Consider the following 12050-nt stretch of genomic DNA (forward strand, 5'->3'; position numbering starts at 1 on the left):
CTGAAGACTGGCGTAAAGGCTGCTAAATATTGAGCTTTGCAATCACAGTAATAAATTACATCTTAAAATATACTAAAATAGAAAATGTATATTTTAAATTGTAATAATAGTTAGTTTTTTACCATATTTTTGATAAAATAAATGCAGCCTTGGTGAGCATAAGATATTTCTTTCAAAAACACACACTCAAAAAACTGTTGAACCTCAAAACTGGCCTATATATGAAACCTTGGGCACATTTACAGGAATGGTGTTTATATATAAATAGCATCTCACAAACTGCCATTTTTTGTGACCCAGTTTCCACCAAGAGGAAGTGTAGACTGTGTAACATGTGAGTGGATTTACTCATCCATGTGTTTTCCAACACTGTGACATTGTCCCTTCTCATAATTTGATTACAAACCAGGCAAATGAGAAATCTGATCCAACCAATGACAACTATGCAGAAACATGCCTAAATGAGGCATGATGCCATGTGACATCTTAGATCTTTCACTAGGATTAAGGTTGCTGCCATGTCCCTTCACAATGTTGCTCTAACCTCCAAACATAAACCAATAAGACCTGATCAGGCTTCATAGAGCATGCAAATGAAGGGCCTCGGAGGGGATAAAGTGAGTCTTAATCACAGACTAAGTAATCCTCAGTGCACAGACGGATAGCATTCGCAGGGTCAAGCTGTGTGTTTATACTAGCTCTTTTGTTTTAGATAACACTATTGTGCATTCCTGCACACTCATATGTGCTGATATGGTGTCTGATTGGTTGAAAGTGTTGAGTCGGATCCTTAGATGTTAAAGTGATTTATTAAGGGACATTCCCCACCAGCAAGTGTTGAACAGGTGCGTGGAGTGAATCCATCAGATCAGCCAGATTAGGAGTCACTCGAACGGCTGTGACACAAGCTAGACATTCCTGTTAGAGCCATTAGACAGAGAGTGACAGTACATGGGAAAGAACTCATTGTGAACCTGTAAATGACCACACTGATGGAGAGTCAGAGTCTCCAGTGATAACCTTGGATCCGAGGACACTGCAGTTATTATGTAAACAAACCACATACCAGTACAGCACTGTCCATTTGGTGCAGTTAAACAATATTCAAAAGCTAAATAGAGTATTAATTATTATTTATAGCACAGTTGCACTTGCTGTTTTAGTTTTTGATATAATCCATTTGCTAGAGTGCTATTAGGGATATTCTGTGTAATTCCTGTTGTTTTGTCTTGAGGAAAATAATGTATAATGTAGGAAAAGTTAATGTAATATTAACTATTTTCAATACTGATAATGTTTCTTAAGCACCAAAACAGCATAAGAAAATAATTTCTGAAGGACTATGTGATGCTGAAAATCAAGCTTTGCCATCTCAGGAATATTTGAAATTCTAAAAGATATTAAAATAGAAAACAGTTATTGTTAATTGTAATAATATTTCACTGTGTTACTGTTTTTGCTGCATTTTTGATCGATCAGTTGCATTCTTGGTGAACACATGAAGCTTCTTTCAAAAACATTAAAGGGATAGTTTACACAAAAATGAAAATTCTGACATTATTTCTCACCCTCATGTCGTTCCAAACTCATAAAATTTGTTCATCTTCAAAACACTCATTAGGATATTTTTGTTGAGCTTTCTGACCCTGCTTAGACAGCAATGCAACTAATACGTAAAAGGCCCAGAAAGGTAGTAAGTACACATAGTTAAAATAGTCCATGTGACATCAGTGGTTCATCTGTAATTTTGAAGCTACGAGAATATTTTTTGTGTCCAAAAAAAACAAAAATAAAGACTTTATTCAACAATTTCTTCTCTTCCAAGTCAGTCTTCGCATGTGCCGTGGTACTCTTGTGAACGTGCGTGAAATACTGACACGGAAGACAAGAAAGTTGTAAATTGTGGTGTATGCATGCAGAAATGTTGCCAATGTTTTGGTAATGATCTTTTGGCTTTGGTTTTTGGATATAATCCATAGATATAACCCATAATTCCTGTTGTTTTGTCTAGCAGTTGGGCCTTTTATCAAATTTTTTTTGGGTCATTCCTTCACATCTCAACCAGACGTCCACAGCTAAAAATTTGGATTTTGATCATTTTATTTATGGTGAAGTAAATGCATAAATGAAGAATAAAGCCAAAATGTTAAGTGTTATGATACTCACTAATCTGCTATTTTTAAGGTCCTGTATGATTTGGTCAAAAAAAACAAACATATGTGGGTCCTTTGCATACAGCTGATACATCTTTTAAAGAGGAATGTCTGAAGAACAAATAATGTTGAAACTAGAAATGCATCATGTTTACCTCCTTAACATACCTGTCTGAGTCCCAAAAATATTACTTTTTACAAAGTTTGCGTGACTGTAACTGAGAATGGCCAGTTGGCTTTCTGCAATGACTTTGATCCTGTAACGACTGAAAAGTCTACATCTGTTCTCTTAGATGGACAAATGTTCTGGGCGGCTTGTATCATCACCTACAGTATTGAGTCTTAAGTTTCGCTACAGTCCCCCGGGTGGGCAGAGGTCAGCTAATGGCCCCGTGAGTGTGGATTGTGGCCTATTTATTGCTGACCTCCTTTCAGGGTTTGAGAGACCCAATTGAGCCAGTGGAGTAGAGTGTAGATGTAAATGAAACCTCTCTCAGAGAATTCAGACTGTCAGAATCAATATTCAGAGTGTCATTTGTATTCAGATACATTTTTGGAAATCAATACTGAATTGAAAGCCTGAACATAAATTAAAATGATAACTGTGCTGTGACAATTTCAAGCAGTGATTCTCAACTGCTGGGTTTATGTTTTGGACAGGGGATATGATGATAAAAACGTTACAGCTGAAAACGCTAGTTTGAAAGAAGTCTTTTATGTTCACCAAGGCTGTATTTCTTTAATAAAAAACAGTATATTACTGGTGTTTTGTTTACTTTTATACGATAAAAATGTTGGTGCTATGTTGGGTTGCCATTTGAGTCTTGAAGCAAAACCAGTTGAGAAACACAGGGTTCCATTCCATCAACACCATTTTAATGAGGCTATAGGTTCTTGTGATGTTGGTCACACCTCAGGTTTCTAAACACCTCTATTTAAGTGCTGAGAAAGAAGGCGTGTGTTTGCACCTCTGTCTTTCAAAAGTTATTCTACTCGGAACAGCATTGTTATTCTGCCATCATAACGTTGGAGCAGAATTTAGACATATTGTACAGTGCATTTCTGTGCTTCTTTATCATGCATTCAAAGGCTCCAGAAGTCACACAGAGACAGACATTCTCTCATTCTCTTGCACTGGGCAGAGAGAGATAAAGAGGAAACGGGAGATGATTCCCTTTCTCATTTCCTCCTGTGACCCAGCAGAACTTGCATGCCTCCAACACACATGGCCCTCTTAATGAAAATAAAACCCAATGCATAATTCTGCCTGCATTTATATGACAAGCTTTGGTTTAATGCTGAATGAATGTTGAAATGGAGAGAATGTTTCAGATAGAGGACAGCCTTTTTTCTAGTTTTCATTAATTGCTTCTTTTCTTCTAATGAATGGAGGCTTGTGTGCGAGAGCATGACCTTTGTTCATTGCTAATTCTCTTCGCTGTCCTTTTGCAGTTAGAAGTGTCATTGTAGAGGTTTCAAATGATCAATGAAGCACTGTTTCTATAGATGATAAGGACTTTTCATGCCATTGAGACATCAGAATCTGATTGATTGAATCTCCCTGTGGTTACAAAAGTCACCTTGTGACTAGTTTGCCAACTTCATTATACTACATTTCATTTAAGATTTAAAAGGGTAGTTCAGCCTAAAATGAAAATAATGTCCTGATTTACTCGCCCTCAAGTCAAGCTCTAGAATTGTTTGACTGTCTTTTTACCTGCAGAAAATATTTTGAAGAATGTTTAAACTGTTTTTGTTCATATACAATGAAAGTCAACACTAGACCCCACTGACGTTCATTATATGGACAAAAACACTGAGACATGAACAAAAATGAAATGCTACATGATCACAGTGTATGCCTGCAGCTATGTACTTATTAGTATCTGTAACATCTATGTCATACTGAAGTACCATTTAGTTTTTGCCAAGGCAGATTCTAACATTAGAGAATTACGAGTGTACATAAATAATTCAAGATGACTCGTGTTCAACTTGATGTTTTTAATATGGCAACAAATCCAGTGAAAATCCCAACCACCGAAACAACAAATAAGCAAATAAGCAAATTTTTTTCCAGCAAATAAAAGTTAGCTAGCAGTATAACATCTATGACGCGATACTAGAATAAAGATATAGGGCCTATGCACAAACACATATTGGGCAAACCTGAATTTAGTCTTCAGTGTCACATGATCTTTCAGAAAACATTCTAATATGCTGATTTGGTGATCAAGAAACCATTTTTTTATATTCATCAATGTCAAAAACAGTTGTGTTGCTTAATATTTTTGTAGAAGCCATGATACATTTTTGCAGGATTTTTTTGATGAATAGAATTTGTTTGAGATAGAAATCCTATGTGACATAATAATTGTCTTTCACTTCTGATCAATTTTATGCGTCTTGCTGAATAAAAGCTGAAGGATGTTGTTTGCTTATTCTCTCTCTGTTTTCACAGCACCCCGTGCCATCGGTTCCAAACTTTAAGCCATCGATGTCTGTGCCTGATTGGCTCCATGCCGTCCAGAACTACATGAGAAACTTGCAGTATCCTTTACCCTCCACAAACCGTTCGCTCTGGAAAAGTGACAGACAGACGTGTTCTAAACCTCTGTTTCTTCTGGATGCATTATGGATTCATGGGCACTCATTTCTTTGGAGTGTCAGTTATGCTTTTTCGGCTCAATGTAATTTATTCAGTCGGCTTGAGTTACTCAAAGTGCCTTTTTGGTTTGAGTGTCAGTCACTTTAATGTAGAGTGATATTAGCCACGGGTCTGCATACTTCTGGTACTCTGATTATTACAGTTTTCTGCCTCATGCTTTAAAGGCTGCCAGTGAAAATGTGTGGCTTTGATATAGATTAAAGGAATAGTTTGCCCAAATATGAAAATTTGCTGAAAGTGTATACACCCTCAGTCTATCCAAGGTTTAGTTACTTTACTTACTCGGCAATGAATGCTCTAAAGTGAATGGGTGCCGTCAGAATGAGAGTTCGACAGCTGATAAAAACATAACAATATTCCACATGACTCCAGTCCATCAATTAACGTCTTGTAAAGTGAAAAGTTGCGTGTTTGCATTAAACAATTCATCAAGACATTTTAAATTCAAATCATTGCTGCTAACATACGAGTCATCTATCCATAATATTGTTTCCTCCAGTAAAAAAGTTGTCTTGTCTAAATCAGAAGCAAAATCATATACAAGTGAAAACAGATTTAATGTTGCTTTTGATGAGAGAGGACAACAGGGGATGGACTTTTTCACTAGAGGAAACATTATTTTGGTTTATGGACTTTTATGACTGGCAGCCACGGTTTAAAGTTAAAATGCCTTAATTATGGATTTGTTTTAAACAGACACGTGGCTTTTCACTTCACAAGATGGACTGCAGTCATGTGGATTATTGAGATGTTTTTTTTTTCAGCTGTTTGAACTCTCATTCTGACGGCACCCATTCATTGCAGAGGATCATAATTGTGTGCAATTTAATCATTGTGTGCAATTTAATATCTCAGCATCTGAATTTTCTCCCACAAATACAGCAATGTCTGTGACGTGTAATGTGTTCATAGGGTTCAACAGGATATTGTTCACAGCTGTGCATTTTGACACGCATGAGTCACAATGAAAAAACAGGAAAAGTAGGCTTCCTAAATGAGCCGTACAAACTTCACGTAGCTCCTTAACTGCTGACAGATACAACCATACGGGAACGCAGTTCTTTGAGATTAAGAAAACCAGACCTCTGAGTGGGTAAGTGATGCCATCGCTGAGGCATTTTCATCATCCTGTCTGTCTGCCTCGTCTTTCCTGTTTTTAGTCTTTTCTTTTTCCTGTTCCTTCTCATTTTACATTTATTTTTCACTCTTGGTGGTAAATCCCTTTTAAAAAAGATGTTTTGCAGGTGTGATTATTAATTTTAAAAAGTGCCCTTTTACAAAATACAGAGCTTATAACCAAACACGAAAGGTTCATTTTAGATTGAAAAGAAGTCATGGACCCTGTATTGCATCAATCTAATCTCTTTCCAGGTTGATGGAGACCGCCAGAGAGATGATACGAGAATCACTTCCCATCAAATGCCTTGAAGCAGTTATCCTTGGAATGTATCCTTTAGCTTTATTGACAACTGTCTTGTTATTGCTAACAAAAACTAAAACTATTAAAAATTGTTTTTATTAATTAAAAAAAAAAAAATGAAATATAAATATTACATCAGAAACTTTTGAGAGAAGTTTAAGTACCAAAATTACTAAAAATAAAATAATGATAGAAACATTAAAAACTAATAAAAATATAAATAAGTACTATAATCGTGTATAGAAATGATACTAAAATAAAATATTAATATTATATGAAAAACTACAAAAAATATTAAATATTTGAAATAAGGTTGAAGTACCAAAATTACTAAAACTAATACTAAAATGAAAATAAATGAAAGATAAATAGAAATATTTTGAGTAATTGCAAAAAAATAAATGCTAAAATTGTTTACATAAATAATATTAAAATAACAATGATTGATCAAGTGCATTCTCTTAATTCACCAAAGAATTAAGGTTTTAAGAAAAATGTAGAAAAACTATTAAAAATGAAACATGCATGATAAATAAATTACAATAGCATGCATTAGAAAAAAGATAGATGTGGGTAGCACTTACACTTTCTTCTGAAAATGTTGAAATCTAGTGTTTTTTTTTTTGTTTTTTGTCTTGAACATCCTTCAGTTCCTAAAGTATAAATCAGTTCTCATAAAAGTAATGATCACCATCGAGCACATACAGAACAGTTCATTTGTCTTGGGAAAGCCCTATACTTTTATTTTTATTGTTGATTTCTCAATTGCTGAAATTAGGATAGAGGGCTAAGCAGAGATCCATCAAAGGCAATGTGCTTCAGATCACTGTCTTCCCTCATGATCCCCCTCCCGTTCAACTCAGCCCGAAGCTTTTACGTTCAGCAGTTGCTAGGAAACTAGGAGTCGTAGTAGATTCTCCTGAAGGGAGGCGCAGCTTCCTGTCAATGCAGTCGATGCAGCTGTGCCATTCTATGCCACTGGGAGGGTGAGTTCTTTCAAGAACTATTAGTGTCAGTTAGCTCATCAGATTCAGGGCAAAGGTTAACACAAGGTGAATGTCATCGTGCAAATGCCAAGTGTAGCAGATTGTGGTGTGTTTCGCGAGAGCCGCAGTGTGGACTTCACTTTGAGTTAAGCACCTCATGGGTCATTAGTTGCCAATCTGCGTGCAGATTTGTAGTGGAGAGCGGGAGGATGAAGGGTTCCAGTTTACGTCACTTTGAGATTTGTATCTTTGTCTTTTAATCTACAGCGCTCTCAAGGGACTTTCCTACAGTCCCAGAGGACTCAAACATCATAACAATGAGTATTAGAGTACCAGAGAACACTGAGGCTATTGTTGTTGTAAAGTTAAAGTTGCTGTATGCCATTTTTTAAATACTGCATATACTGGACAAATATATGTGGGAAATCTATCATTTTTAACCCTCATTCTGACCCTCTGTCTGAAGTGATCCATTTTTAGTCATATGCAAATGCATCTGCCCTTGTAATGTCACAAATCCCACAATATCCAAATGAGCCATGTTTAGAGCTTGATTAAATAAATGTATTGACCCCTTTAATAACCATTTTAAAGAATAGCAGAATCCACACCTCAAGAATTACGAGAACGGAGCTGAAGAACAGTGTTGTTGAAATCACTTTCAAAAAATGTTTTCAGATGATGAATGCTAAGAACATCGACAGCCAATTAGAATCCATCCTGCTTTTAAAGAACTTGAACATTTAAAGTGGCAGATGACAAAACTGCAGCATGTGCTTATAATAAACCGAACTTTATCACACGTTGCTGTGGATGGTAAAATGGTTATCGTTATTGTTATCTTTATAGTTCTTGTTGTAAACTTGCCTTTACACAATTGACCTATCGGTAAGCCCCCCCCCTTAGTTACTGTTGCTCACTCGGACAAACAAACAGAGTTGCTAACTCTCTTACAATGACAGCTGTCAGTGTGAAAACCTTGTCCCAAGATGTTTTTGATAAATTTTGGACACAGAAGGACCATTATTCAAGTGGGACTTGCTGGTAAATATGCCATGTAGGGATAGATTAAATATTTTAAAATAAATATGTAAAAATACAGATCATCATACGGTCATCACAATCGCAATGACAACATCCTGGATCAACACTGTTCATGTACCGCAGTGTAAGATTAAATTATTTTACATTTAACCAGTTTAATATGGAGAGGCACTGAAATATAGACCTTTGTTTATGTGTTTTTGACCTACACTGTACAAGACGTGAGAACAGTTCGCTCTTTAGGTTTGTACGTTAGCATAGACTCACTAACTTTAACGTTAACTAGTTTTAGCCAGAGATACTATGCTGAAACGCAAGATGACATTAACATTCTGCGTGAGTAGATGAAAATTGTAACTTAATGAGAGTATGACAGCCAGTAAATGAACGTTTTCATCTTCATTGGGATTGGGGTTGAATGCTTAGGGAAATTTTGCTCTGTTTTGTTTGGGTTTAGGAACTGTGGGTTTCACACAGTGAAAAATGCATCGTGAAGCAAAGAGGACACTGACAACATGCTGACAGACAACACAAAGCAGGTTACTTTTGGTATGAAACAAAGTCTCAGCTTTTAAATTTTGTCATTTTTAAAAGAAATTCAAACAATAAATGCCATTTTGTAGTTCTTTAATGTGTAGTTCAACCAATGGCGTGAGCTTGAGGGTGGGGTCCATTTGGTGTTGGTAGTAGTGCAGAAACCCTTTACAACAACTTAAAAAATATTTCAATTGGGTCTGAACATCAAAAAGAAGATTATTTTCTCAACTGTAGATGTTCATGAAAAAAAGAAAATAGGATATAAAACTAGTTTTAGCTTTCATGTATTGTTTTGGCTAATGTGAGCAGGCAGTATTCTTTTCTACTCTTAAATATGCAAGGTCAGCATTTTTTAGCTATTATGTCACAAGGAAAACCCAAAGAGAAGTGTTTGGTCTTTTCTTTTCTTCATGCAAAATTTTGGGTAGAAATAAAGTCATCAAAAGACTGTCTGCATATTCAAATGAAGACAAAATGAACAAAATGAAAACACAGTGTGCTTGGAACCTATAGCAGAAGTAATCCCCCAGGTTTGGGAATGCGTGTGTTGCAGATAAGAATTCTCGGCACTGCTGCTGAGAGGATCACATGGCCCTGCTGATGGGTAATGTGATCCTCTGGTGTCTTCTCATTACAACAGTGGTGGGGGGTTTCGTGGGTGTGTGTATGTGTACGTGTACGCACAGAGAGAAGGAAACTCAAAAGAGCTGCAGACGAACAGAACCTACTGAATGAGCCTGTATTAACTTCGAATAACAACAAAGTTTTGCGTTCAAAATACTACAAAAGAATAATGGGACTTGAGTTAACAATTCTCCTTTTGAAAAAATCTAAATGTAACTACTTTGCTTTCTCACTGTCTTTTGCCTTATTACGTATGATTCACCAGTGTAAAAAATATCTTAAGTAAAAATGTTTGCCTCAGTTAATATTAACCAATTTGCAGCCTACTGTTCATGAGCCAAATATACAGCATATATTATGTATTTATTTCAGAAATGTTACATACTAAAGGATTTTTTGTAATGTAAATGTATTTACTGTAAATAATGATCAATTTAATGCATCTCTGCTGAAAAAAATTTATTAATTAAAAAAAAAAAAATCTTACTAACTTCAAACTTTTGAATGGTAGTGTACATTTGTATTGAAAATTATTGAAGACATTCTCTGAAAACAAGTCTTAATATTTCATGTCGCTTCTCAATTAAATTTATCACGTTTTTAGATATTTTAATATAAAACAAGGGGGGAAAAAGTCCAATTAAAGTTGTCATTTTACTGTGCATAATTGTGAAAGTGCTACTGTCACTTACCATTTTTGTAGTTTTAGTCTGAAATAGTCTAACTGTTTGTGGACCACTGGAGTTTTTGATTAATAGATGAATATGCTTGTGTTATGGAATACCAGCATATTGTACTGGTGAGTGCCTTTGAAAGGCAGATGGCAAAGCAGTGAAGCCATTCCAGGACGTTGCGTTGTGTTGTTGGACACACATGGCTCAACAGATCTGTGGTATGTGCTCTTGGCTGACTTGGCAGCTTGTGCGGTACCCAACAGCAAAACGGCACAGCCGCACTGTTTACTGACAAGTGTGACGATAATGATTCATTTAAAGGGTGGTTGCGAAGAATAAAGCCTCATTTTAGCAACCTCAAGGCAACATGAATTCAGATTTAGCATCAGAAAGGAGAACAGCAATCATGCTAATCTCTTTTTGTTTTGTTTGTACTGTAGTTCTTAAATTACATCATGGATACCCTAAAAGAAACAGCACTCAGTTTACTGATGTGATTGATGGCATTAAGGTCAAAAAGTAGCCTAGACTTTTTTGTCAGTAGTTGGAGATGGGTCTTGGTGTGAACCCTGCTCATACTCTCAGCCTGGTGACTCCTCATGGCAGCAACTGCCGAATCATGTGTGGCCATGCTGCAGTGAGCACTGATCGCTTACATAAGACTACAGAAGAGATCAGGCAGAGACATGGAAAAGCCCAAGGGGAAGGCCTGTCTAGCCAAGTGTCTGCTGACCAACTTCAATCACATCGCTGCAACATCATGGAAAGAGAAGGTTTTTGTTCGACTTGAGATGTTGGGCTTTTTATATAAGTGTCTGAATTTGTTTGGGTCATGTCAGTATTTTTAAATGACATTTTTTGAGGTTGTGTGACTTTTTAGTGTGTTATTTGTTTGTCCATTATTAGGATTATATACATTAGGATTCATTGCCTTAAGGCCATTGCACACTGAGCCTGAAATTTTCGCGTTTCGCGTTTTTCCGTATTCCTCATCCTTTCCTATCAAACCTGATCCGAATTTTTTTTTAAGACGGACAAAAGTTTCGGAGGCAGTGTGCAAACATGATTGACACAACGTGAGGTTGTATTTATTTTTTAACATGCAAAAATTTAGTGTGCAATGACCTTTAATGTTAGAGTGTTAAAGGTGGTTTCTAGGGTGTTACCACTATGCAGCTTTAGTGTGTTATGTGGTTGCTAGGGAGTTGTGTGTGGTTGCTAGGTCATTGCTAGGGTGTTCTTAGTGGTTTTCTGTGCAAAAATTGTTGCCGTAATGCTGGAGTGTTATTGATGGTTGCTAGGGTGTTACTATGCAACTTCTTGGCCATTTGGTGCGTTTTTACTGTGTTATGTGGTTGCTAGGTCTATGCGAGGATGTTCTTGTTGATGCTTTTCCATGTAAAAGTTTTTTTTCCAAATTACTAGAGTGTTATAGGTGGTTACTAGGGTGTTGCCAAGCAGCTTCTAAGGCACTCGGGAGTGGTTTTTAGTGTGTTGTGTGGTTGCTAGGTTATTGGTAGGGTGTTCTTGTTGGTGGCATCCATGCAAAAGTTGTTTCCACAATGCTTGAATGTACTGGATGGTGGCTAGGGTGTTGCTAAACAGCTTCTAAGGTGTTCAGAGTGGTTTCGGTATGTTGAGTGGTCACCAGGGAGTTCTGGATAGTTGCTAGGTCATTACTTGGGTGATCTTGTTGGTTCTTGCCCATGCAGACATTGTTGCCACAATGCTAGAGTGTTATGCATCATGGTTGTTAGGGTGTTGCTATTCAGCTGCTAAGTCTTTTAGAGTGTGACGTAGAGGGCTGCATTCCCGCGGCTGTCCCGCGGGAACCGCGGGACCCGACTAGATTTCTTGCGACGCGGGATTCAATTCCCGAATACAACGCGGTTGCGGTCGGTAACTCTTGTGCAATTTGAACGGGAGCGGGCGGTCTAACAATAT

General features: G+C 36.8%; 1 protein-coding gene across 1 annotated transcript in view; it reads left to right on the forward strand.

Moving 5' to 3' along the window:
* The window catches only part of vash2 (vasohibin 2), a 30091-nt gene that overhangs the window by 1576 nt on the left and 16465 nt on the right, over positions 1-12050 (forward strand). The window contains exons 2-4 of the mRNA XM_058756382.1: positions 4615-4703; positions 5858-5914; positions 6193-6267. Coding sequence (XP_058612365.1) covers positions 4615-4703; positions 5858-5914; positions 6193-6267 — 221 coding nt within the window. The remainder of the gene's footprint in view (positions 1-4614; positions 4704-5857; positions 5915-6192; positions 6268-12050) is intronic.

Source organism: Onychostoma macrolepis, chromosome 20, assembly GCF_012432095.1.
Source record: "Onychostoma macrolepis isolate SWU-2019 chromosome 20, ASM1243209v1, whole genome shotgun sequence".
Classification (NCBI taxonomy): Eukaryota; Metazoa; Chordata; class Actinopteri; order Cypriniformes; family Cyprinidae; genus Onychostoma; species Onychostoma macrolepis.